At 43.5% G+C, this 27,973-nt stretch overlaps 1 protein-coding gene and 4 non-coding genes across 6 annotated transcripts; 2 read left to right on the top strand and 3 right to left on the bottom strand.

Annotated features, from left to right (window-relative positions):
- The first annotated feature begins 2,791 nt into the window (after positions 1 to 2,791).
- Positions 2,792 to 2,863, top strand: Trnaq-cug. Its single transcript has one exon. It is a non-coding gene; the product is annotated as a tRNA-Gln (tRNA).
- Positions 2,864 to 5,222: 2,359 nt separating this feature from the next.
- On the top strand, positions 5,223 to 5,304 carry Trnas-gcu. Its single transcript has one exon. It is a non-coding gene; the product is annotated as a tRNA-Ser (tRNA).
- A 5,265-nt stretch (positions 5,305 to 10,569) lies between these two features.
- On the bottom strand, positions 10,570 to 17,417 carry Pom121l2 (POM121 transmembrane nucleoporin like 2). Of its 2 annotated transcripts, XM_005369926.1 has the most exons (2): positions 16,102 to 17,417; positions 10,570 to 10,667 (listed from the first exon to the last, which is right to left on the bottom strand). In XM_005369926.1, exons 1-2 carry the CDS (start codon positions 17,415 to 17,417, stop codon positions 10,586 to 10,588), a joined length of 1,398 nt encoding a protein of 465 aa, XP_005369983.1. In that variant the 3' UTR covers positions 10,570 to 10,585. The 2 variants fall into 2 exon arrangements, with proteins under 2 accessions (XP_005369983.1, XP_005369982.1); XM_005369925.1 differs by lacking the exon at positions 10,570 to 10,667 and having other exon boundaries at positions 14,511 to 17,417.
- An 889-nt stretch (positions 17,418 to 18,306) lies between these two features.
- On the bottom strand, positions 18,307 to 18,378 carry Trnam-cau. Its single transcript has one exon. It is a non-coding gene; the product is annotated as a tRNA-Met (tRNA).
- Positions 18,379 to 21,923: 3,545 nt separating this feature from the next.
- Trnak-uuu lies at positions 21,924 to 21,996 on the bottom strand. Its single transcript has one exon. It is a non-coding gene; the product is annotated as a tRNA-Lys (tRNA).
- Between the last annotated feature and the right edge of the window lie 5,977 nt (positions 21,997 to 27,973).

The following is a 27,973-nucleotide window of genomic DNA, read 5'->3' as shown; positions in this document are numbered from 1 at the left end:
CCTTAGGGGGCGTGTTCGCCTCGGGCTAATGTTTGCATATATATTTGGCGAGCGTGCTCCCAGTCGCTGCTTCTGCTTTCCTGGTCTCCGTGGGAACGGTGGTTCTGTAAGTCTATTAAAGCCATATATATATATATATATTTTAACAATCTGTCTGCATTCGTTTACGCCGTTACACTGGTCCGCCTTACAGACCAGGCAGTGGGGACACACACCTTTAATCCCAGGAGCCACACTAGTTGCCATAGAAACCAGGCGGTAGTGGTAAGGGCCTTTGGGGGGGGGCAGGGAAGGGGGAGGAGGTGCGACTCACCCTTCCCAATAAGAACCAAACGCGGGGTCGTCGCCTATGAAGGAAATATTTTAGATACGTGCAGACTCACATTGTTTCTTTTACCCTTTTTATTTTTTTTCAAAGTGCCTTTTGTTTAAAGCTAAGATCATCTATGGGTATAAAGTCCTCTCTCTAGATTTCTTAGATGGCCTTTGAAGTCTCATTCCAGTTAAGCAACTACCTTATTTATCGGGGGGGAGGGGGGAGGGAGGCTACGTGGAAGGTGCACCATGAAGGGGCCTGCTTGTTGGGGTTTGCACCACCATTGCATTACTGACACTTATGTACAGGTCTCTTTACTGTGCTAATTTAAAATAAGACTTTAGAATCACTGCTTCCTTTAAAGCTACTAGGCAACCACTCATTCTGACCTCCCCTTCTCAACTCCTAGAACTAGCCTGGCAGACACTCCTCCCAATCTTCCAGTTTTACCTCCCAGCCCCCAGTACCACCAGTCACAGAGTGGACCTGTTACTGGAGTTCCTAGGGCTAGATCCCGAGTCCTGGGAGCCCTTACAAGTCAGCCTGGATCAATTAAACAATAATAGCAAAAAGTAAAAATAGAAGATTTATTCAGCTTGAGCCATGTTTGGAAGCATAAAGGGTCAGTGAACCATCCTCCCGCCTCTCCCAGCCACAGGTCCATGTTGCAGGTCCTTCCACGAGGTTCGGCTTTGTTTATTTAATTTTATTTATTTCTTTATTAGTGTCTGGGGTGGGTGTTAGAGGACAGTTTTCAGCAGTCAGTTCTTCCCTCCACCTTGTGGGGCCCCAGGGTTTGAGCTAAGCACCTTTACCCGTGAGCCAGAGATTCAGTTTTAAATAAAACAACAGTGATGTCTGCTTAGTTAAGCCATCCTGGTGGAGGAGTGTGTCACTGTCTCAGACTGCGGTCTCCTGGTCCTGATGAAATCTCTTTCTGGGAAGATAAACTCCCTATCTGACTGGTACAAGGCCCCCAACAATTTTTTCTCTACCCAGCAAGAGATTCCAAGTGCATCATCTCAGTTGTCTGACAGCCAAAGAGAGAGGCACGGACCTTGGTTTAGTAGTATTGTTCTTGCAGAGACGGCTACTAACAATTTCTGTTTCCGAACTCCAGCTTACTCAACATTCTCTGGTTCCTACAAGATGGAGATCCCAGAATGTCTGACGGTCAGATAACCTGAACAAGAAAAGGTGGCGTAAATCTTTAATACCTCCTGAAAAGCAGACTCAAATTTCTGGACAGCTGTTGGGAAAGACAATTTTCTCCTAGATGGGTCTCTAGTGTCACAGACTTCCCTGTTGCTGATTTTAGTGCATAAAAAGGGCTCAATCACTTTGATCATGATCTAGTTTAAAAAACAAAAAGTGCTGGAGAACCCCGGGCAGACAAATTTTTTTTGTTTGTGAACAAAGAAGGAAGAGGGAGTGTGTGCAGTTATCATGTTCCCCTGACTCAACAATGCCTCGATTCAAAAGCAGGCAGAAAATGGCATTTTTTTCCACAACTATCTCCCTTCTGGGAGGTTTTAATCTGAGCATAAGAATGGTGCTTCTCGAACCTTTAAAAAGAAAAATCAAAATACTTTGTCTCATTTCAAGTCTCTGCACAAGGGAACCGAGAACATTGATGACTCTAAACTTTTTTAAACAACTTGACATTTCCTTTTTTTGCAGCAAGGAGGCCAGCTGCCTACTACACCCCAGGTTGCTCTCTAGTACTTTGGTAGCAGAGGGCCCTGGGTGCTGAGAGCCCTGGTCCAGTGAAGTGCTCTAAAACCCTCATGCGGTTTCCCTTTCTTAAAATTAATATGACTTAACTCTCTTTATTTGTTTGTTTATTTACTTTGAAGCTGGCTCTGTAACCCTAAACTGACCTCGAACTCCTCAGTGCTGTGAATCACCCACTTGTACAGTCATGCCTGGTGCAGTAGTGAAATTTAAAAAACAATTTTTCACCCGGTGGCTGAGTCTTGGGTGAGTCAACCACCGGAAGAAAAAAAAAAATCACAAAACTCCACACACCAGGGGAGCTCTGTCTTGTTCAATAACTTCACCTCTTTTCCTGATGCTTTGATTCCTGAACCACTTGGTAGAAAGCTTTGGACTTGGGTATAGGGGAGAGTTCCTGATCTTTGAATTCAGTGTTTGCTGTTAAAGTAGGAGACGTTGGATGCAGACATGAGAAGCCCCACGACGACTGAGGTAAGAGGATTGCTACCTAGATCTTGTCTGAATAAGGAGATTAGATAGAAAGATGATAGATGATAGATAGACAGACAGACAGATAGATAGATAGATAGATAGATAGATAGATAGATAGATAGATAGATAGATAGATAGATGATAGATAGATAATAAATAAGTAAGTAAACCGATAGATAAATAGGTAAATAAATAAATTTTAAAAAATTTATTTTCTGTTCAAGTAGAACCCCTGGAGAGAACTGAAGGCTCTGTAGCTCTCTACGTGGTTCCATGGTGTAATGGTTAGCACTCTGGACTCTGAATCCAGCGATCCGAGTTCAAATCTCGGTGGGACCTGCACTTTTTTCCCTTCAATTAGCTTTCACTTTAAATTGATACAAAAAATAATTCCTGGTAATCACACCTTAATAGAGTAAAATACCTTTATTCACCAACTGAGTGACTTTATTTCTGCTTACAGTTTCTTTTTAGAGGAAGAAAAAGGAAAAGCAAAGACCTCTCAAGAAGGCATTGCAAGAGGAAGCGAGAACTCTTTCCAGAGAAATCTGCTCACAATCACAACTGGGGAGGCGGGAGGCAGTAAGTAGTAGTTAAGACTCAGAGGAAACAGTCCCAAGCTGGCAACGGGAAATAGAATTTATCTAGTCTGGAGAGCAATAGTAGCTATTTTGTTGTGTTTTTTTTTGGGGGGGGGGGTTCTTTTGCTTTGTTTTAGTTTTATGAGACAAATTCTTACTCTACCCTGTGTGATCCCAAACTCGCTTCAATCCTCCTGCTTCTGTATATTGAAAGTTGGGACTTCAACTTTTTTGGTTTGGGTTTTGTTTTGGGTGTTTTTTTTTTTTTTGGTATGTTTTACTTTTTAAAATTTTCTTTGAGACAGGATTTGGCCTGGAATTTCTAATCCTCCTGTCCCCGCCTCTTGAGTGCTGGAATTATAGATAACGCAGGAGGACGCGGTTGGTCACAGTCTTCAGTGAGTAGAGAGAGATCCAAGCTTGACCAGTTTGCACTAGCAAACGTCACGTGAGCAGAGACTGGGAATGACTCCACACCAAGCTGTTGACGTCACGTGAGCGGAGGTGGATTGGGGCACTGGTGCATCTTCTGGAACCGTCAACTCGGTGAAAGTGGTGCCAGCAAGCGCCCACGAGTTTGGCAAGGGCAAGGAAGGCAGGAGCCTGGCGAGGGAACCAGCGGTCCCCAAAGTCACGCTCGCTTTTCCCGCAACTTCTTTCTTTAAAGGGTTTTGATTTTCCAATTTCATTCTTGTACACAGTGTGCTGTGACCGTATTCCCTCCCCATTCCCCTCTTTTCTTCTCTTCTACTCCCGCTCACCTCCTTCACAACATGCCCACCCCTGTGTGTGAACTCACAAGTAGGTCTCCTTCAGGGAGCCACACACAGGCTCGTGATTGCAAGGTCACTTCACATTCAGTTTCACGGCGCACAGGTCACACTTTTTTGAGACAGAAAATAAAGGCGGGAAATAGTGCGTCTGCAGTCTCCAGTGACAGAGGCTGTTTTACAAGATTTCACCGTGGAGGACGGAGGCTGATTTATTTTCAGTAAATAACATCCCGCATTCAACGACAGGGAGCGCACATGTATAGTAGGAATTTAGTATCTCTCTCTCTCTCTTTAAAGTAATTTAGCGTCTTAATTTTTCACTTACTTAGATTTGTAAGAAGTTTAATTTTTGTTTAAAATATTGGTTATCCCTGTCTTGTTTTATATAACTGCAAGTCTGCCTGACATCATTTACTAAATTTAGGGAACCTTCGCAATAAATTCGCCTCTTGTAAAATCTGAATTTACTCATAACCATGTATGACCACACTGTTTGACGTTAGTTCCTACTGAGTTTTCAATACATTTTTATAGCATACACATGAACTGGTGATGAAAAAAAATTATCCTCAATTCTTTTAGTAAAAGATGTGTTTTGAATGCAAGTTCCCTTTTCATACATTATAAATTACTTATCAAACTTCTCTAGTCGTTTCTTTTAGTCTCCACTCTCCTTAAAATATAAAGACAATTCAAACTAGAAGAAGTTGGTCTAAAACACGGATCTATAATTATCGGAAATAGCTTTAAAAATAAGAACAGTTTACAGAAGTATCTTCTAATGCAATATGTCATGGCAGGGTCTTTGAGCGTAAAAATACAGAGTTTGGCATAAAACTTTTCGGCAGGTGTAGACTACTATGTGCAAGAAAAAAAAATGGGGTCGTGAAAAAAAAAATGTTTATCCCCAGCAAAAAATAGCTAAGGAGATCCCAGTAATCAGTCGAGAACGTAGGCATTAAGTAGAGAATGTTAGGAAGGTTAGTACATATATTCCGGGTCCAGGAAAGAGATTACGGAGTTTGAGGATGCCAGGACGGTTTTCACTGTAGGGTGGAAAGCAAGTGTGGTACCAAGAAACGAAGACGATTGACGATGGAGATGTGTAGGTACTACTAAGGAGTCATTCATACATAAAAAAAAAAAAAAAAAAAAAAAAAAAAGCAAAAAAACAAAACGAGAAAGGGTCCTTTTGGAGGACGGAAATGATTACACATAAGTATTCCTTAAGGAGTCTTCTAGATTGACGACGGTACTACTATATGGAAATCACAAAATCAAAGTTTGAGACGCTCATCAAAATAAGATTTAAAGATGAAGGCGAAGAAATGGTGCACCACATGGGACGAGGTGGCCGAGTGGTTAAGGCGATGGACTGCTAATCCATTGTGCTCTGCACGCGTGGGTTCGAATCCCATCCTCGTCGTTGGTCCCCAAGTAGACCTATATATTATGCTTTTCCAAATCCAAAGGTTCTGATCGTTCAGATAACGTCCTCTGAGTAAGTACTCCTCTTCCCAGCACACAAACTGCACGTCGCAGCACACAGAGTCTCACGTACCTTGGTTTATACCTCTCTCTAAGGCCTCCATGTCACGGTAAGGTGTTTTGGAATCACCTGTCCTTGCTTTCTTCGCAATGCTTCTATAAGTACTTAACAATACTCCTTATTTTCTTTGTTTTTCCGATTAATTATGCAGGCACACGTCACTCACACAGGGCACTTAGACAGTACAGTACAGCACAAGCACAGAGACAGACAGACAGACACATGCACACATAGTACTTACTCACCTGGGACTCGAACCGAAATACTCCTTATTTTCAAAGTCCCATTAAAAGTTTCATTTTAAACTTAATGCTTGGAAGTAATTTCAAATTTATGGAAGATGTGTAAAAATAAGAATGGTAAGAAAGCCACGCATATTTTTAATAGAATTTACCTATTCTGATTTCCCTGTTCCTCCACAGACCCTTTCTGGTTGCTCTGCCTTTCTTACGCTTTCTGTCTCTCTTTGAAACCCCTCCCTCAGCCAAAAAGCAATGTATATCATGGCCCTTTGCTCTTAAGGACAGCCCTCCCCCCCCTCGTTTGTTTTTCAAGACAGGGTTTCAGGGTTTCCCTATATAATAGCCCTGGCTGCGCCGGAACTCGCTATGTAGACTAGATTGTCTCACAGGGTTCCGCCTACCTCTGCCTCCTGAGTACTGAGGTTAAAGCGTGTGTCATCACTGCCCAGTAAGGACGTATTTTCTAAAAGCAAAGACATTTTGTTTATAACCATGGTATAATTAGAGGTTTCAAATATATTTTTTAAATGATGGGATTGTCTGTTTTAACTTTTCACTTGGGCTCAAGTTTGTCAGTTGAGCTGACAGTTGTCAGTTGTGGCATTTACATTTCTATCTTCACACCGGGATGCAGGATGTAGGCTTGAAGGGAAGGTCTGGGAATTTGGCTCAGTGGTTCAGAGCACTGGCTGTTCTTCAAGAAGCCAGCATTGGGCATCTGTACCTCCAGTTCCAGGGATCCGATGCCATCCACGTGGTCACACACATGGTGCACATACGTGAAGGCAAAATGTTCATACATAACAACAAAATGTGTTGGGGCATTTGAATCCACTGGGAGAAATTTAGATTAAATCAATTTATTCTTACTGCTAGCAGGACAGCATCCTTAGAGCCCCACAGCATGCCTTGCGGAAGGGGCATTAAGGTGTGGCTTTAAAGCCAGCATCAGAAAGATGTGTATTACAACCATCCATGGAGCCCACAGTTGGGCAGGAAAACTATTTTTACTTCCTTCAGTTGTTTCTTACTTTCCTGCTATATAGTAATAAAAAGACCATTTCATCCCTTTCCCACAGCAAGAAGCAAAGGCAGCTGTAAATACTTTGCTGCCCATTAACTTGTTCTTATCTCACCTGCAGTCAACTAGGAACACCCAAGCATTCCAAAGCAAAATGTCGAAGGCCCTTAAGGGATGCCTGGCTCCAAATTACGTTTCTTTAGTCGTCACAGGGGACCTGTGGAAATGATTACATCTGAGCACTCTGATGACTGGGACAGAGCAGTTCATTTCAGGGCAGGCAACAAACACAGTGCCATCAGGTTAGGGCTGGCAGTCACATCGCCACAAATGAAGCGTATTTAAAAGAAAAGGAAATGGACCACTACTAATTTGGGCTTTGTATCATTTTTCCCCCCACTTCAAAATTACGTTCATATTCTGCATCTCCCGAAGAAGAACACATAAAACATATATGCTCTTCTTCAGCAAAACTTCATTAATATCATACATCAACAAAACAGATGGATCGATAGAACACACTTTAGATTTATGAAGAATAGAAAGGAAATCATCCTCAGGAATACAGAATCTGAAGACACTCCATGTCCATCTCCCCTTGTAACCATGGCAACTGATGATCACTGTCTTTCAGCCAGTCAATACCTGAGCAGAGTTTCTCCCCTGCGGCTAACAAGCAGCCTAGGGGAAGAAGACACCTAGGGAGGACACCAAAATGGTTTCCATAAGATCTTCCATTCAGATTCGACATCTATTGATAATTCCCCCTGAGCTATATTTACTGTGGTGGTTGCCAAGTGGCAGTTGCTCGATTCCAGCATTCTCCAGTCTGCGCTTGGCACTGCGTTAGAAGCAGAGACACCTCTCTTCACTTATGTAGTTGTGCATTTTCAGAATAAACTCGGGAGATCCTATCTTTTTTTCAGTGATTTATCGTTCACCATTTCCTTTAATGATTTTGGTACCCAGAGGAACTGATCTGGACAATGAGAGCCTCTTCAGGCTGACAAATGAGTCCTTGTGATGTTGTCATTATATAATTCTATGGTGATCTGAATTTTTGGCATAGCAAGTGCTTCTAGGCTCAGTTGAAACTACCCTGTCTAAGTCTTGAAGCCACTTATTTCTCAGGAAGGACCCTTAAATGACCTGTACTATTAAAAGCCAGTACCCAATATCCAGGTGGGCTCATTGTTTCTGAGGTATTTTTATTTATATGACCTTTTAATGGAGCTGGAAAGGGATGGCTTTAGCCTGTTCTTCTCCTTAGCCTGTCTATGTCATTGTGACTGGAAAGTAAGACAAGCAGGTCTTGGTGGCGGCAGAAACCAAAACAAACAACAAACGTGGAACAAAGGAGTCTTGAGGAGAAAGAATACTCTGTCTGGAGGACAATAGCCGTGGAGATGACAGGCAGAAAAAGCAGGCCTTGGCAAGATCCAGCATAGCCTGCACCTCCTCTAGCTTCCCACCCAGGCAGGCTGGCAGCAGTGCATCTAGTGCCTGGCAATCTATTTTTTATGTCCTATTTGTGATGTGTCTTCCTGGGTTTTCCCTGGGCTACCGCAAATTCAGAGGAGTTTTCTAGGGAGCCAACTATTACCCACCGGTTCATTTGATGCTTGTCTAGTGTTGAAGGCACATGGCTGGGAAAAACTCTATGTCCATTCTTCAAACCAGTAAATATACCATGTAAAATAATGAGTCAAAATTGAAACAAAACAAGCCTGGCTGTGGTGGCATATGCCTTTAATCCCAGCACTCAGGAAGCAGAGGCAAGCGGCTGTGAATTCTAGGCCAGCCTGGTCTACAGAGCAAGTTCCAGGACAGCCAGGGCTACAAGGAGAAACTCTGTCTCAACCACCTCCCCCCCCCAAAAAAAAAATTGAGAAAAAAATAAACAAAAACTACCAGGGAGGTCTGGTATTACCTATTACCTCTGGGCCTGATATAGAAAGGAGTATGGTGATTGCCTGGGAATCGATTGCACTGAAAAGTCTTCGGGTGCTGCTGTTTTGGTTCCTGTCATGAGGTTGCATTAACCAACATGTCAATGAAATCTCACAGCCTTCACTATCTTCATGATGTCACTATCCAAGATGGCACCATGTCATATGGCTGTCTCAATATTGATGGCATCTCAAACCACAATGATGGCCCAGTCACATGGTTGCCTCCATCTTGATAAGGTAGCTAGATAAGACAACCACAAATCACATGGTTCCTTTATGCTTATGGTGAGCTCAGTTACAGGATAAAATGAGCCCATCTCCATGATATATCCCTATGGGATTCATGAATCTCACAGATTAAATGTGGACAGTCATCCCCTTTCTTTTGAAAAGATATCTGACTTGTTAGCTTGCAGGCCGAGAAGAGTAAAGAAACATGCTGGAATTCCATGGTTTCAACATAAGAAAGATGAGCCCGTATTCTTACCATGCACTTATTGTAACTGTGGATGCCAAGAGGTATCATCTGGAGCTTGATTTGAGTAGCCCCGCCTCCTGTACACAAGTGGTTGCTAGGAAAAGAACCTATCATGCTATTCTGTCTCACTTGAGCATGGCCTAGGCTTTCACCTTTTGCTGCATGTTTAATAAGCTCACTCATTCTCAACCAAAAATGCTGCTTCCATGGATTATTCCTGGCTCTGCACAGAACAGGAGCCCACTATTTTAATGGGCAATTCACACTCCAGGGGTGGAAGCTACTCCAGCTCTCCTTTTCTTACCGATAGAGGGTGCTTTGTAATCTGGGCCACACCCCAGAACCGGATTTTCAAAAGTAAAATGGATGCCATGTTTCTCAGTGGCATTAGCAATGAACTCACTGATAAAAGTGTACACTAAACAAGATGTGATTCGACACAAGCGTGCATATTTCAACAAAATGTTCCATAAGCCACAAATATGTACCATGAGCTATATACATAATGCCAAATGGTTCGAGACATATTAAGGAGAAAAAAACAACAGAAACTGGTTTTCAATAATATTAATTTTTTAATCCAAAATATTAGCATTTCAACATTAATTAACTAGTCATATTTCCTGGGCTCAACCATCACTACAATTAATGGATACAATGTCCTGGCATTACTTCAGGCTGTTGCATGCGCACACCCTAAAACAGTAAAGTTCATAGTCGGCTCCCTTCATTGAACACCAGGTTCCGTCTCCAAAAAAAAAAATCTGTGCAGCAACTGTGTTAGAGGTATTCTTCTAATATCCATTATAAAAGAACAAAATAATTTCCTTTTAATTTTTCTCTTTACAGTAAATGAGCCTTTCAGTTTGTGACTAGATCTTCCAAAAGAAAGAAAAGAGCAAAAATATAAAACTTTTTTATTTTTGAAACAGGGCCTTTTTATGTAATCCTGAATGTCCTGGAACTCTCTGCGAAGATCCAGGTTGGCCTTGAACTCACTGACATCATTTTTGCGTGCGCAGTTCTAGGATTAAAGGTGTGTACCACCATGCCAAGATCAAAAAATACCTAACTTAATGAAGTCAAAGAATAAAATAACTATAAAACACTTGCTTATCATTCTTAAGTTTTGAGTTCAATTCTTAACAATACATACATGACAGAGAGGGAGGAAGGGAGAAAGAGGTTGTTTGATTCCTGTTTATGTCTCTTCATGTTTATTTGTAAATGGACATCATTTACCCTGTATATGTTAAAAAGTCTTAACCACCTCCCTATGCCATTAATGCCCCAGAAATGCCCGACTCTTTTTATTCATCATCCAGGGACTGCAAAATGTTGTCTCTGCTCCACTCCTGGACTCTGTTAGTACCCGGCTTGTCCACCTGCTCACGATAATACATAAAGGGAAGTTGAATAGATAGATAATAGAAAGGCATGTATTCATCCTGGAGTCATTGCAGAGTCACAGAAGAGACTTGTGTCCACTCAAGACATCTTTCTTGGTCTCTGAAGTCCAGATCCATCTTCCAAAAAGACACTTTTTCCTAAATATCAAATGAATTAAGACCTCAGTTAAACAAGAACATTTCTTAGTTTTCTGAAGCTCAATTTACTTTCTACTTTTAGAAATTAGGAAAGTAAAATTACATAGTCTTCAAGGGCGATCGATGTTAGTGGTCAAGAAACTGAACTTTACCCTTTAGAACTGCAAGTAGTGCTTACTTAATACATCTCGTAAGACACTGCGCTGACTATTGGGGTTTCTCAGGGACTGGTTCAGGTCCCTCACACTCTGATTTCTGTCTTGGGGCTGGCTGACTCCTCGGGTCCATCTCCTTTTCTTTTTTCTTCTTCTTAAAAAATATTTTTAAAATTTCATTACATTTGTTTTGTTAATAAGTAATTTATTTTGTTAATGCAGGCACACGGAGGACAATTATTGGGAGGAATGTGTTTTGTTTTGAGACAGGATCTCCTTTCAGAGCTTTGGCTGTCCTGGAACTCACCTATGTAGATCAGGCTGGCCTCAGACTCACAGAGATCAGCCTGCCTCTCTGTGTGCTGGGCTTAAAGGCATGCGACACTACACTCAGTAGTTTACTTTTGACATGTGGGTCTTGGGAATTGAATTCAAGTTGTTGGGCCTGGCAGCAAGTGCCTTTACCCACTGAGACATCTTGCCAGCCCCTGACCACCTTTCATTGTTCTCTTCCTCCAGAAGAATCTCTCCAGTTTTTTGGAAATCTCATTGTCGCCAAACTCTATGCCTTTCTGAAACCCAGTTTAAGCCTTGGGAAATCAAATTCAAGAGCCAATTCTTCCTTTTTTTCTTTTTCCTTGAGACAGGATTTCTCTGTGTAACAAGAGCTCTGGCTGTTCTGGAGGGAACTCTTCGTAGATCAGGCTGACCTTGAACTCAGAGATCCACCTGCCCCTGCATCCCAAGTGCTAGGACTACAGATGTATGCCACCACAGACCAGCTGAGCCAGTTCTTTTTACCTTATTCTATGTTTTCCCGAGGAAACCAGGGATACCTCAGCTGAGTAGAAAAAAAAATGAAGAAATAATATTTGGAAAAGGGGACATCTAAGAAGTCCAAGCAATAGACAGGAAACAATCAGAACTCTAAGGGAATACCCCCCCCCCCCACCGAGGAATACCCAATTAGAGCCTTTTCTAAAACTATGCTCTATAACCTTTCCTCACTGTGGACATTTTTCTCCCTCTTGAGATAGAGTTTCAAATATCCCAGGCCCAGGCAGATGACCTTGGATTTCTAAGCCTCCTGGCTCCGCCTCTGCAGTGCTGGAGTTACTGGTGTTAGCTACTGCATGTAGTTTGACAGTGCTGGGGATTAAGACCCAGTGCTTCATAGATGCCATGCCAGGAAAACACTCGACTGTTACATCTCCAGCCCTCCATCTCATGTTTTTAATATGTCTCTGCTACCTGAAACGTCTCTTAAACAACCCCAAGTCCTCAGTCTTTTGCTATTTTATTCCCTCTCCCTATGGCAGCCAAAGTCATCTAAAACAGTGTGCAGCTGTTTGTGCTTCTCCGTGTATTCACCGCTACCTGTTGTGTTCAAGATGCTGCCCACCTTGTGCTGCACGGTTTGCAGTCATGGCCACCACCTGCTTCTGCTCACCATAGCCATACCTGACTGTTTGGAAGCGACGTCAATACATCTTGGGGACCTTCCTTTCCTGTCTGAACTCATAGTTTGAGAATGGCCTGCAATAAGATTACCCATTTGCTGATGGCCAGCGCACTGTCAGGCAGAATTCAAGTCTCACGTCAGCCCTAGTCGAGATAATCTCTGTCCAAGCTCGTTTCTAGCTCTTGTCCCTGGTGTTATAATCATTGGCTAGCTAACAGTTCCACACTAAAATTCTCCTAAATCAGAATTGTTCCTGGCCACTGAATGACCAGAAGGACTGTGCAAGGCACACAATTATCCCTAGACGCGGTAAAGAACAGTAGGCAGTATCTAATGTTTTCCTTCTGTCATCGTTCAATAAGATACCAATCTCGGGAAAGTGGACCATTGAGATGATTCAATGGGTGAAAGCAGTTGTGGCACAAACCTGGTGATGACAGCTCAGTCCCGCAAACCTGGAACCCATGTGGTACAGGGGGCAGGGGAGAAGCTCACCAAGGTCATCCCCTGACCTCGGCACAAATGTGCCATGGCACACATGCCCAGGAACACACCGTTTAGTAAGGATATAAAAAACCTGTTTAAAGTTGCAACGGGGCTGAGGATGTGATAAGGAGGAGAGCGCCAGCCTAGTATTTGTGACATCCTGGATCCAAGCCCCACTATCTCACATATACACAATTAATAAGCACACAAATAAATGCCAACCATTTCTAACTTGGGTGGTTAGGGGCTGAGAAACAATGAGCACACTCTACAGTCACTAGGGCTTAAATCTAGCCTCTGCTGAGTGACTTCAGGCAAATTTGTTAACATTTTCCTGCCCCGTTATCTATATGAGCTTGACAGCAATTCCTGTATCATAGACTTTTTTTTTCAACAATGTATTTTTATTTTATCAATTTAAGGTTATTTTTCCAATTAGACTTTCTCCAAGGTATCTGTACAATAAGAAATATGTACTAAATGTGCCCAAAGACTCGTGTCTGGGTATGCCTCAGTGTGTGAGGTTGCTCTAGGAAGCACTAAGGAAGATTCCCCAGTTTACCCATTCACTTCCCACTGGTTTGACAGCTGCAGTCAGTTAGGTACCTGCTGTTCTCCCGTTCTTATGCTTGTTATCCGGCCTAGGGCTTCATGCCCTGGTGACCCTCTCGGAGAAAGATGTGAATACAGAAAAGGTTAATTTGATGAGGCACACATAAAAATGAAATGTAAGCCTTGGTCTCTCTACTTGGGCATTTGCAGTTCCTATTGTGGTCTATGGTGTAGAGACAAGAAAGAAGGCTTTAGCCACCTCCTCTGCCTCACCACTTCCTGAGAAACCATCCTTCAAGGTCAAACTGCTGCTAAACATTTAGGGTGAGCCAGTCCTTGCAGCCCTGAAGCAATGCTGTTTGACTGATCCAATCCACCAAGCTGCAGATGGATTTACGCAGTTGAAATTTGGCCTTGCCGACTTCCCACCGTCCGTACAGATCATTCTTCCTCCGAACCCAACCGAAAGCATACCCGCCAGAAACCAACAGAGTAAGAGCAAGTCTCCATGAACACCGAGTGGAGGGCAGCAAGTGGAGATGCTGACAGATAGGAAAGAACCTCCCTTTCCCAGACTGAGGTCTGACAGGCTGGATCTTCACTAGTCTTGTATGTTAAATTGACTAAAAGAAAGAAGGATGGGGCTAAGCCATTACCAGTTTGGGGAGCTACTGGGACGACTTTAAAGAGAAAGTGGTACAAAGAGTCCTCAGAGATGACCTGGTCCCCAAGAGTAGACTGAACCCAGATCAGATCACACCCAAACACTCCCAAGACAAGCAATAAGAAGTGAGAACTTGGCGTCTCTATGACATTAAGACAGCCAAGCTTCCCTTAGAGCTCAAATCGAGGAAGGCTAAGGTTTAGGATCAACCTATCTCCTCCTGAAGATGCTTGTTACCTTCCTGCCATGGTCATTCCCCAAGTGGGAGGCTGTGCCCTGGTGGAGCTCACAGCTGCACAAGGAGGAGAGGGTGGGAAAGGGAGTTTCTTCTCCAGGGACCTTAGTCCCATGCGGCCCCGTTTCCTACCAGCACGAGAGGACACATTGGCAGTCCACCTTCTTGGAGGACTTAGATTAGGACACAGAGGAAACACCTGCAGCCTCCACTTTGAATCTGAAATATGTTTTCTCTAGAGAATTGGAGAAATGGAAGCTCTTCGTGGCAATGTGCCAGGGTGACTGGGCTACTTCTTGTAAGTGTGATGTCTTCGGGAACGCCCTGGCTCCCGATTCCTTGCGGTTTTCGATTTTGTACCAATACAGAATGAAGGCGTCCGTGATCTGATAGAATCTTTCCCCACAGAACCCTGCACAGTTGGAGAGGACATCCCAAAGTCTAGACTGCTACCTGCCTTAATTGCTCCGGGTGGAGGTGTACTCTGAACAAAAGGGACCGGAGAGGGGGCCCCAGACGTGGTCTTTCCTGCAGTGATACTAGCCAAAGGTGTAATCTGACTTGGGAGGCCCTGCATGCTCTGGTTCCAACATTGCACAAAGGGTGCTAGGGTGCTTGAGGTCTCACCCTGTCTTGCACCAGACATGCTTTTCTGTGGAGCAGCCACAATGACCTCAGGCTCTCCACAGTCCATAGGGGTCACTAATCCTCCAAATGCAAAAGGCTTCGGGGCTGTGCTGCCAAATGCTGAGCTGTAGGCTCGACTCTGGTGGTTCTGTCTAACAACCCCAAGGGTGGCTGAGCTAGCTTCACTGAATGGAAAACCAGCTAGCATGCTGCCAAAACCTGACTGGATGCTGGCAGAAGTGTGAATAATGGAAGCTGAAGATGCCAACCCCCCAGAAACTGGTGGTATAGTCTTGCTGAGAACCATTTGAGCAGGAGGTGGCATCTGGGTTGGGGACACAATTGAGTTCCCTGAAAGGAAAGAGGTACTAAAGCTTGGGACAGGAGCTAATTGGAGAGAACATTGCTTCTGGCCGTCTGTGGCCCCAGGTGAAGACTGGGAAGTACTTTTCTGGGATGGTGGGAAAGATGATGTTGGGCTTGATCTCAAAGATGTTGTGAGTGCTGAAGTCACATTGGAGATGCTTGAGGTCACTGTAGGCTGGTTTATGGGTGATAAGCCTAAAGTTGGCAGAGGTCCACTCACCCCCTTCAGTTTAGTGGTGCTTCTAAGAGGGGATATCTGGATGGCACTAGTAAGGACCTGGCTAAAGATGGTGACCGTGTGTACAGTGGAAACTGCAGGGTGCTGGCATGGGAAAATAAAATCGGTGGCCGGGGGAAAGCCCTGGGAAGCCCCAAGCAGGAAAGCTTGGCAGGAAGGGACAGAATAAGAATTGCTCGTGGTGCTAGTTACTAGATTCAAGTCCACACCAGGGTCTTTGGATGTGCTGACTGGGATGGCAGATGTGACCAGAGAGGAGGCTGTGGCTAGGCCATGGAAGAAATAGGTAGAAGCAGAAGTCAGCGAAGGAGAGGCCTGCTTAGCGGACACAGGGGCTGTCATCGGCATGGTTGTAAGTGGTCCTACACTGCCAAAGATTGGCTTGAAGGTGGACTTTAAGATGCTTGGAGCTGTAAAAAAAGAAGAGCTGGATGATGGCCCCCCAGCCATGACAGAAATTCTGGAATATGAAGAGTCACTACTGTACACAGACCCCCAAACAGGTCCTAATGCTGAGTGAGCAGAAGTCTCCGCAGGAAGTACAAATTCAGGAAGATGGAGAATTGGGCTACTCACCACCCCAAGCAGAGTGTTTTGTGTGGTAGGTGCAGTGGGGATCATGACAGATGGGGGTGGGGGCGCTGCAGACCTGGGAGGGGTTGAAGATGGCCTGGTGGAATCGGGGACTGGTGCTGTGGGAGAGCTTGGAGACACCTGGATGGAAACAGCTGAGGGTTTTGAGTCTGAGGAGATGCCTTGAAGGTGCTCTAACTGTGAGCACCCGGCCGGGACAGGCATGCTCTTCGAGCTTTCCCGCTGAGGACTCCTGTGGGTACCGAGTACTGTCTCAGAAGAAGGCCGACTGAGAGACAGGAGAGGCTCAGTACTGGTCTCAGGAATGGAGTCTGTGACGATCCCAGTTGTCGCTTCTGTGGTTGGTTTGTTTGGCCCAGCTTGCCTTTCTGAGGTCGGGTCCTCTTCAGTGACAACACAGCCTTGCTGGCAAGGCGTGGTCAACGGATCCCTAGGACCAGATTGCAGGCAAGGAATCTCGCTGTTGGGCTGCCCAGAGCTGCCGGGTGTAACTAACGGGTGAGGATTAGGATTTCTCCCTGTCTTTTTCAGTGGCCATTCTGGAGTTTGGATTGATGTCCTGGAAAAATGTCGTTTCCAAGACTCTGAGAGATAGCTGGAAGAACTGTAAGAGCTGGTAATAGCATTTCTTTTAGTGCTGGGGGGCCCGCGTGTGCGTACGCTGGCCAAGAGCGCCACGGAGGAGCAACTGGACTTCTTACGTTTATGATCTGAGCTCTGGGCGGGAAGGCCCCTTTTCAGAGATCCAGGCCTGGCCACAAATGAAACTGTGGCTCCGTTTTTCAACAGGGGCTTAAAGGCGGACCCAGGGGTGGCAGAATTCTTTTTACTGTCCGAGCTGTCCGGGAACAGTGGCTCTTCCCTCCTGGCTCTCCCCTTCCTGCACTTGAAGAGAGCCTTCAGTACCGGGCTTTTTCCACACTCTCCCGGTGACTCCTCTGAGGGTCCCGCGGAGTTAATCACTTTTGAGACCGAGAACAAGGGCCGTGGTCTCCGCTCAGGCGGTGAGATCTTGACTGTCACCGGACTCCATGTGGCCCTCGGGTGACGAAGGGACCAAATGTTACGTTTGAGGTAACTTTCCCACCAGTCTGAAGGAAGAGACCCCATGATGGGGTTCTGCGGCCTCTTCATGGGAAAGCGCCTCCAGGCCTCACTGACGAAGGCGGCGGGATTGGCGGGATCCCAGTTGGGCGGCCTCCGGGCCGGCCTGTGTCGCCGGGCGGGCTGGGCGCGGTGGACATGCTGCACCCGGTGGATCTGGTAGAGGGGCCTAGCCGGTCGGCGGGTCGCAGGCTTCTCTCGTGCGTCTGCGCGCCCCTGTGCTGGGGACCGCGGAGAGGACCCCGCTTTGCCCAGGTAGCCGCCCATGCGGAGAACCGGGCGGGTGGGGGAGTCAGTTCCAGCCCGGTTTAGCTTCTGATGTTTCGGACGTCGGCGGAGGTGGCCGAATCCAAGCATCCGCTGCCCGAGTGACGGTTGGGCTACGCGTGTAAGAAAAGCGCGAGGGTGCCAGGGAGCTGGCGACACGCGGACCTCGGTAACCGTGTCAGCCCACCCGGGGATCTGTGGTCCGCGTGCCAGTTCTCCAAACTCTGAGCTGGGAGAAATTCTGGGTGATTTGAATCCTACAGAGTATTTGGGGAGGACGGGAGTGTGTGTGTGTGTGTGGGGGGGGGGGGATCGAGAGTGCACGCGACACAATGACACTGATGGAAATGACCAGGCAGGGCACAGGACGTTGTGAACTGTTAATGGGAAAGGCAACAGCCGACCTTTGTGACCGAGGTGAGATCTCTGGGTTCCATCAGTGCCTCCTGGTGGCCAAACCCAGGCTCCTACTTGAATTGGAAGCGGCCAAGGTTTGTAACCTTGATGTTAAGCTGAACCCTGGCGGGAAAGACTACTTCGAAGACACTTGGTGCTCCTCTTCACTATCAAACCTTTATTCACTTTCAGAATTCATGTGTTGAACAGGGGAAAAAAAATACAGAAAGTTTCGCTCTACCTCCCTGTACTGGCTGATGGTATCGACTTGGCATCAAAGAACTCAGCCAGGCCAGGTGTGAGCTGGAATCTTACATTTCACCAAAAACAAAACAAACAAAAACGAACTAACGAACCAAAACCCACACATACACAGTACGCGGGAGCAGCTCAGAAGGCGGTAGGAGAATGTTGCTGTCTTTAAGAGGTTGGGGGGGAACAAACAAAATACAGTCTGACTTTTCGCTGTCCCCGGACTTAGTGTAAAACGAGATAGCAGAGGATGGTTTCGATCCATCGACCTCTGGGTTATGGGCCCAGCACGCTTCCGCTGCGCCACTCTGCTTCCACCGCTTAGCACCTTCGATTTCACTCTCTACTGGTGAACATCTCTATTCTCACGTTCGGTTTTTCTTTCTGATTGTCTTTTCTGACCCTCACCACCACATTAACCCAAACCCAGGCCTCTTCCTGGACTCACGCGGCCTTCTCACTGGTTTTCGCACAAGTCTTATAAGCGATCGTTGTGGTTTAAAAAAAAAAAAAAGTTTTCATTTGGTTTCACCGGCACAGGGTTCACAGGGTTTCCAAAGACCACGGATTCTCGATCCAAATGGGTACGTGGCTAGGGCAATTTCGATCAAATTCATTGTGGGATAGTTCCAATAAAGATAAAAAAGATACAAGGTAACAAGCTAAAATAGGCCCTTCCTCTTGCTTTGGCTTCTGTCGGGGGCCGGGGCTTTCAGGAAGGCTGTGGACAAAAGTCCTTGCGTGAATCCAGCCTCGCGTTTCCAAAACCGAACAAACCTTAGTCTCTAGCGGTGGAAGACAGCCTGATGCCATTAAGCTACTTTTTCATTTCATTTTATTTTTTATTTTATTTTATTCTGCGGTGCTTCTCCGGGTTCACAAGAAAATCAGCTTCTCTGCCGGTAGAAGAAAACAGCGAGAAATCCTAGAACTCCGCCCCGCGAGGCCGCCCCAGTTCCGGGAACGCGCGCCCCCTAGCGGACTCAAACGCACTGGTCTTTTTGTAGCCCACTCGAGGCTCTGCTTTCGTGGGCACAATCTCCTGGAGCCTCCCGGCCTTCTTGCGGTTAGGACAGCTCTTCTTTCTCTCTGGGAAGATTTCCTCAAGCCAACACTAAACAGCACATGCTTGAATTCTGACATGTCTGTCAAACTTGGGAGGAAGAGACCAGAGACAGGGAATCAGGCATACAGGCAGGCAGGCAGTGTCTCTGGAGTTGTTCTGAACCCAAAGATGGTAAGGTTTTGTTGTCTCACAGAAGATGGCGCCAGATCTCCTAAAACCGGAGTTTCCTATGAGCTATGGTATAGATAGCTCAAGTTCTTTGGGAATTGACATCCTTTTAAGACCTCTGTGACACCAGGTACACATGAAGTATGCAAGCAAACACTCTTAGACACAAAATTCAAATATTTTTTTAAAAAAGAAATTATCAAATATTTTCCAAAATGCCTAAACCATTTTACATTTTTACCAGTAATATATAAGAGATGTGAGTCTCTGCACTTTGGCCAGCCTAGCATTTATTATTTTATTCTTACTTGATTAGTGTGTAAAGACAAAACATGATCTTATGGACATTTCCCAAACTGTTAATGACGTTTGGCCTCTTCTGATTTCCCTTGTATATCCTCATCAACGAGTCTTTTGCCAGCTGGATCATTGTTTCAATATTGTTTCAACAGCGAGAGTTCCTTGTGTGCTCTCACCCAGTCCATTGTCACACATGTAGTTTGCCATTCTTTCTCCAGATCTGTGGCCTGTCTTTTGATCTGTCTAACAAAGTCTTTCTAGAACAAATTTTTAATTTCGATGAACCACAATTAATTATTTTTCATTTATTTATGGGTTGTGATTTTGATGTCAAGCCTAAGAATCCTTTACATTGTAAAAACACTCTTGTTTTTGCTTTTTCTCCTAAAATTTTTATAATTTTGTACTTTGCTTTAAACCTATGATCCATTTTGAGTTTTTAAAACAACAGTCTAGCTGGTCCATGGTGGTGCATGTCTTAAATTCCAGTACTTGGGAGGCAGAAGCAGGCATATCTTTGTGTAAAGTGAGTTCTGTCTCAAAACACACACATACACACACAAATCCAAACAAAAAAAAAAACAGTCTAAAATTTAGGTAAATATTTTCTTCAGCATCATTATTTTCATTATTTTCTTAATTTAATTTTTAAATTAAGTTGTCACACAAAGTAATATGTTCCATTATGATATTTTCTCGTGTGTGTGTGTGTGAGTGTATGTGTGTGTATGTGTGTTTGTGTGTTTGAATGTGTGTGTGTGTGTGTATACTGTCCTATCCACTGTGAAGAGACACCATGATTAAGGCAACTTATAAAGAAAGCATTTAATTAGGGGCTTGCTTACAGTTTTAGAGGGAGAGTCGATGACCATCACAGCAGAGAGCAAGGCAGCAGGCAGGCAGGCATGGCAGTGGCGCACTAACAGCTTACATCCTGATCCTCAAGTTAGAGGCAAACAGAAACAGGACCTGGTGTGGCCTTTCTGAAACCTCAAAATCCACCCCTAGTGACACACCTCATCCAAACAAGGGCCACATTTTCTAATCCTTCCCAAAATAGCTACATCAACTAGTGACCAAGCATTCAAATAAATGAACCTGTGCAGACCATTATTATTCCACCCAGCACAACATGTGTCATTGTATTTCTTCTAACTCACTCCTCACCCCATCCCCCACACATTACCTTTGAATCCTCCCCGAACCACTCTTGTCTAGCATCATTTAAACAAGCAGACAGGGGGCTGGAGAAACGGTTCAGTGGTTAAGAGTACTAATTACTCCTACAGAGAACTAAAACTTCGTTCCCCTGTACCCATAAGGTGACTCACAACCACTCATAATTCTAGGGGAACCAACATCCTCTTCTGACCTCTGTAGGTACCAGACACACATGTGGTATACATACATACATGTAGACAAAGACTTATGCATATAAAATAAATTTTAAAAATTTAAAAAACAGGAGGCTGGAGAGATGGCTCAGAGGTTAAGAGCACCGGCTGCTCTTCCAAAGGTCCTGAGTTCAATTCCCAGCAACCACATGGTGGCTCACAACCATCTGTAATGAGATCTGGTGCCCTCTTCTGGCATGCAGACATCCATGAAGACAGAATGATGTATACATAATAATAAATAAATCTTTAAAAAAAAAATTTAAGCAAAATTCATCCTTGATCTTTGATTTGGCTGAGCATATTCTTCTAGGAGGTTGTTTTGTTTTATTTGCTCCTTAGAATTGTCCGTGGAGATTTTATTATCTGCAAATTATAATCCTCTGGGAGGTAGGGAAAAAACATATTATCTTTAAAACAAAAGCAAACAAAAAACCCACAATCTACTCTTCTGTCAACCACACTGTGAACACTCAGTTGACCTAAACTATGAAGGTGAAGAGTAAAGAGGCACACTATTTCTCTTAGGCTGAATATTTCGTCACCCCACAGAACTTGTTAGTAACCTCTTGATGCTTGGGCTTATCATTGCAATATGATATGACCATAATTTGGCAGAGACCTTTCCATCTTCCAAGGATTTTGGCTGTGAGAGGGAGGATAGAAACATCCAAGTTTTGCATTTTAACAGAGTATATATTTAAATGTTTTAGAAACAGTACTCAAGAAGTATAGTTCTGCCATGATCTGTAAGCTTTCTTTTCCTTGAGAAGGATACCTAATCTAAAAACTGCTATTATATCTTTGTTTTAGGGGTCTGTTTTGTTTCGCTGATTCTTTTGAGTATAGTTTCTCGAGTATATCTTCTTGGAAGAGAATAAAAGCACACCACTACTGATTGCCTTAGTTTCAGAAGGGAAGAGTTATGAATGCCTGAACAGGGACTTGAACCCTGAACCCTCAGATTAAAAGTCTGATGCTCTACCAATTGAGCTATCCAGGCCCTCATATGGCAGGTTTGTTCGCATGTAGCAATCAATAACTACCAATTTCACTGATAGTATAGACCAGTTCTTGTACTGGAAGTGATGGAGTTGATCTGTAACTGTGAAGGGTGGTTCCATCAGCATTTGGTTACAAGTTCTGTGGGTTGGCCTATGGAGCAGGAACATGAGTGACATGAAAAAACAAGCCCTTAATTACAAACAGTTGTGGAAGAGGGACATAAACAGAAGAAAACAATGGACTGCTTCTGCTAAATATCTGTAGTTAAATCTGCCACCAACAGCCTGTTTACTGGATACCAGAAAACAAACAGAATGACATAAAGAGAAGCAAAGAAAACACTAAGAGAAGCAAGAAGCAACCAGAGGACGACAATGGTATCTGAAAAGCTGGATAGATTCTTTCGGACAAGAACGTTACAGTGAGTGCGTGTGGCCCTGCCTGCCCTCTCCACAGCTGGGCGCTCCTCTCCTTGAACTTGGACAGATTCAGTGTGTTCACTGGGCACCTGCCACCTTTTCTCACAATGCTGAATTTGGAAGGAGACCACTGGACTCCATTACAGGACTCTAAAGGCCATGGAAATGCTTCCCAGCATCCTTTCAAGAGAGCGAACAGCTGCGGTTGTAGTGCAATGGTAGATGCTAACCTAGAACATGTGACCCTGTGGTTGATGCCCCAGAAATCCATATAATCCTTTTTCCCAAAACTACTCATCTAGCAAGTATATTCAGGCATATTCTTGTTGAGCTTCCTGAAGACACATCTACAGAAGTTCTCCATCCAACTGGGTCTTTGAATTCAAATCACTTGCCAGAATTCCTATCAGATATAACATAGGGATGATGGTGCTGGATGCATAGAGAGATTCAGAGCTTGGTTTCATTTATTTGATCTATAAAAAAAAGGTGACCTGAACTTTCCCAAAGGCAGAGGCAGAAGAGGCTGGAGAAAACAGGGATATAAAAGATACTTCAAAATACAGGACAGATTTTCACTCTTTTGTGTAATTGACAATTTCTTTCCCACCTGCCAATTCCCAAATAACCACTCAGAGGCTTAACATTACTAATAAATGCTTGACCAATGGCTCTGGCTCACTATTGGCTAGCTCTTACATTTAAATTAACCCATAGTTTTCAACTATGCTTTACCATGTGGTTTGTGGCTTGTTATCTCATTTTTTACATGTCTTGCTTCTTCGACAGCTGGCTAGTATCTCACAGACTCTGCCCTTCTTCTCCTGTATCTCTGTTAGATTTCATGCTTGGTTTTATTCTTCCTCATCACAGGCCAAAGCAACTTTATTTATTAACCAGTAAGAACAACATATACTCTCAGCATACAGAAAGACCATCCCACAGAATTTCCCCCTTTTTGTCTAATCAAAAAATGTTTTCATTTTAACATAGTAAAATTACAAATAACAAAATAGTTATCAAGAATCAGTTACAATATACAATCTATTTATATCTGGCAAAATTAAAGAACATACTATATCACTTATCCAATTTTTGTAAGTCCAAAGTTTCATATATAATTTATCTTTTATCACAACTAAGGAAAACTATAATTATAACTATCTAGTCTTCAACTTCCTCAAAAACCCCAGAAGAATATATTACCCTAGTAAGCAGGAAATGCATTGTAAGCAAAATCCAAAACTCTAGAAGTGACAGAGACATCTGACTGCCTAGACAGTCATCCAAAGTTCTTCTGTAACATTGGGGCATCCATCTTCAGTCTACAGGCCTAGAGTATCTGGCAGACTTTTCAATAAAACAGAAAATCTGAAGGACTGTCCTGCCTGTATTATAAAAGTTCATCAGTCACTTTCCTCTGTAGCCACAGAATGTCTGGCAGTTTCTCCTGTGACGCAGGAACCTGAAGGACCAACCCACTTTGTTTTTGCAAAGTTTAGCAGCCATTTTCCTGTGGGTCCTGCATGTCCAGTTTATACAGCATACTGTCAGGCAGTTTCTTGTCCAAATTGTTAGCCTTGCCACATTAAAAGCAAATTCCATAAGGTGTTTTTTTTCAATACCCTATCATCCTCTTTTAAGTAATTGATGCAGCCAGGAGCAGACATGTCTCACAGTCAAGAAATGTCTAAGTTCCTAAAACATTTTAAATGTCATATTCTGTAGGTCTTTGAAGTGTTTGAAGATTACCAACATAATTGAAATATATCTTTGGGCCAGGCGGTGGTGGCACATACCTTTAACCCAGTACTTGGGAGGCAGAGGCAGGTGGATCTCTGTGAGTTTAAGGCCAGTCTAGTCTACAAAGCAAGTTTCAGAAGAGCCAGGACTGTTACACAGAAAAACCCTGTCTCAAAAAAACAAAAAAGAAAAAGAAATATATCTTTTTATATTTAGAAAACCTAACTAATATGACTAAAGTTTGACTATTATAGATGTCTAGATATTAATCTGAATTTTAATTATATATTACATTTTAAAATAAGCTACATAAACATAATACCTTAAATAAGAGTAGAAATATACATATAGCATAATAAAATTGACCTTAAGTTTATATCAATAAATCAAAATCATTACCAGTGCAAAGTATTTTGAGATTAATAGTTGTTTTTTGGATTAAAGTAGATTCAGTAATCTACCCCCCTTTTTAAATCATAATAATCTATGCTTTTTCCCATCATTTCTATATTATATGCCCCTTTCTACTTTAGAAAGAGATTGAATATGACCAAAAACAATTTATAACCAACCCCTCTTAAATGAAAATAAACATTCATGAATAATATTTTGGGAATTTTGGTGTAGTTCTCTAGGCGATATCCTGCTGATTGTTGGGTACTGGTGATCTTGAGGGACTGAGAAAAATTGAGATAATGATCAAATCCTGGGAAACCAGTTATAACCTGTTAATATCGCCTGTCAAGGTTCAGGAGGTCTCCCTTCATCAAACCTGGTCCATCTTAACCTGGAACCTCTTGTTTCCTGTGGAAACAAAAAGTAAAACTGCTTCTCGATAGCAATCATCTTTTCAGTTCCATTTGATAAATATATTTTTGGCTTCTGTTTTAAAGCTAAGGCATTTTTAAATACCTAGGTTGGTGTATTTCATCATTCTCTCTTTCAATCCCATGTCTCTCGGCAGCTGTTTCAAAATCAGCACAATACTGTGTAGGATCCAGATGCCCTGTGTATTTCCCATTTCTACGTGACTCTTTTTTTACTTTATTTCTGTCTTTAACTATTTTATTTTTAAACTATTCTTTTTTATGACTATATTCTTTTTCTTTTCTTAAGCCTACAAACAGTTTTCAAACATGTGGTGACCTATTTAGAACCCTTTTGTCTAAATCTGTTTCTCCCATCCAAGTACTAACCAGGCCCAACCCTGTTTAGCTTCCGAGATCAGACAAGATCAGGCGCATTTAGGGTGGTATGGCCATAGACTAAATCTGTTTCTATTGTGTATCTTTAACCCTTTGTCTTTATGAGCAAAAGCTAAATCTGCCACCCAGGTTGTGGCTGATTACCTCCTCTGTACCAAGGCCTGTGTGAGATTGCAGAAATCTGCCATGCCACTTAGCTTGTGGTTCATGGCTAGTTACCTCATTTTTTATATCTTGCTTCCTCGGTGGCTGACTGGCATCTCCCAGACTCTGTCCTTGATCTTATAGACAAAAAGAGGAAATGCTGTGGAATAATCCTCTTGTACACTGTAAAGATCTGTCACTGGAACTGGTTTAATAGGACACTGATTGGTCAGTAGCCAGGTAGGAAGTATAGGCAGGGTGACCAAACTAAGAATGATGGGAAGAAGAAGGGCAGAGTCAGGAGTCTCTGACCAGATGTAGAGAAAGCAAGATGTACATGCCATAGCAGAAATCTGCCTGCCCAAATGCCAAGGGGACAAGGAGCTCAGCAACTCATTTACTTACCACACAGAGGGCTATCAAGCACTGCTGGTCCCACTTCTGAAATGTCCTTCTGTCCTTTGTGACTATCACTGACTTAGTTCACATATGAGCTTCCAGCTACATCAGCAAAGTCATAATGTGGCTTTTGGTGTTTCCTGCTCTTCGCATCTCTGTAGGAAACATTTGATGGTTGATGTGGGAGTGCCATATATCAATCTGTTGATTTCATTGGTTAAGCAATAAAGAAACTGCTTGGCCCTCATAGGTTAAAACATAGGTGGGTGGAGTAAACAGAACAGAAGGCTGGGAGAAAGAAGCTGAGTCAGGGAGTTGCCATGATTCTCCCACTCCAGGCAGACGCAGGTTAAGATCTTCTCTGGTAAGCCACCTCATGGGCTACAGCAGATTATTAGAAATGGGCTAGTCCAGATGTGAGAGTTAGCCTAGAAGAGGCTAGATAGAAATGGGCCAAGCATCGTTTAAAAGTATACAGTTTCCGTGTAATTATTTCAGGTAAAGCTAGCTGTGCGGGCGGCTGGGTGCCAGGGACGCAGCCCGACCGCTCCTACTACAACAGATGGTGACACTTTTCACTATACAGGTCACAGTCTAGCAGGAAGTCATCTCACTTTCGAGATGAGGGATTGCCACCTCTGCATGGTCTTCTGGAAAAGGATAAGGGCTGTAGAAAACATGTCCTATACTGACGCTGCTAAGATTTCTATGCAAAATAACCAAATAAATTACTATCCTATTTTCCAAAAGTTGCCTTCCTATGCTGCAAAGATCAAGATTTACCTCCTACGAATTAGAGATGGACCAAGAGCATAGTATCCACTGAATAAATGTCAGCCGGGAAACAAGCCACATGTGCTGATTGATTGGACTCACTTGGCATTGGTTAGCAGAACTTTCCCCAAACCATCCTGCCTGAAAAGTTACGTGAAGAAACAAATGCCAAGTTACTCTCTAGTCACAGAGAATTAAAATACCAGTTTCACAAGGTGGGGTTGGCCTGGGAATGAATGTAAGTTCTGGGAAGCCAAGATTCTAGCTTCTGTGGATAACACCTGCCTCTTATCTCTCTAAAACTCCTGTAAAAGTGTGAGAAACCATAACATTTATAAATGAAAGGCAATTTTCCCCAACTTTGCTGAATCTAAAACACCACCAGCTTTTGGACTACATTTTAATTGGTGAGGTGGAAGTGCATGCTTTCCAGGGCTGGAGAGATGGTTCAGTGGTTAGGAGTGCTCACTGCTTCTAAAGAGGGCAGGAATTCGAATTCGGCACCCAGCACCCACTGTGGGCAGCTCACAGCTGCCTGTCCCAGGCCCTTTTCTTACCTTCAGTGACACCCCCACACACCATTCACTCAGAGATACACACATACACACATAAGTAAAAATAAATCTTAAAAAAAAAACTTTCCACTTTGGTGACAAATAGACTAAATTTGGAACAATACACAGGTTGTCGTGGCGCCTTGTATATCTTTTGCTTGCTATATATTTATTGAATTCACTCATTCAAAACTGAAAACATGGCTAATGTAGGTCATTCTCTGGGATGTTTAAAATGCTGTTATCTGATTCTGATACAAGGAAACCAAGCATACGAGAAGTAACTTTACACTGTGGCCTAGTTTCTGTACTTTGGTAAAGAAGCAAATTAACCTGCCTCCCAGAGCTTGGGAGACTCTGTACAAACAGGGCGACACTCAAAAGCTGCATAGTGTGGGCTGAAAAAACTGTGAACAGCCTAGGGAAGAATAACTAACTAAAGGATTGGGTACTGAAGTCTAGGTCAATTATTCTTTCCAGGGTACAAATTAGAAGTTAAATAGCCAGGAATGGTGGCATATGCTGTTAATCCCAGCACTCAAAAGAGGCAAAGACAGGCAGATGTCTGTGAGTTCTAGGCCAGCCAGGGCTACATAACAGAGATAACATCTCAAAAAGTGAGGAGTAGGGGCTGGCAGGGTTTTCTGAAGCTTGGGCCAACTGAAATGAGTCTTAAGTGCAGCCTCGGCACTAAATCTTGTTCTCAGTTGTTAGGACTGAATTATCTCCAAACTCAT

This window comes from Microtus ochrogaster, unplaced genomic scaffold (assembly GCF_000317375.1).
Source record: "Microtus ochrogaster isolate Prairie Vole_2 unplaced genomic scaffold, MicOch1.0 UNK66, whole genome shotgun sequence".
In the NCBI taxonomy this organism is placed as follows: Eukaryota; Metazoa; Chordata; class Mammalia; order Rodentia; family Cricetidae; genus Microtus; species Microtus ochrogaster.
This window is presented reverse-complemented; position numbering and strand designations above follow the sequence as displayed.

Excerpts from the sequence above, each read along its gene's own strand:
- Pom121l2 (XM_005369925.1), bottom strand. The coding sequence starts at position 17,417 with ATGGGCGGCTACCTGGGCAAAGCGGGGTCCTCTCCGCGGTCCCCAGCA.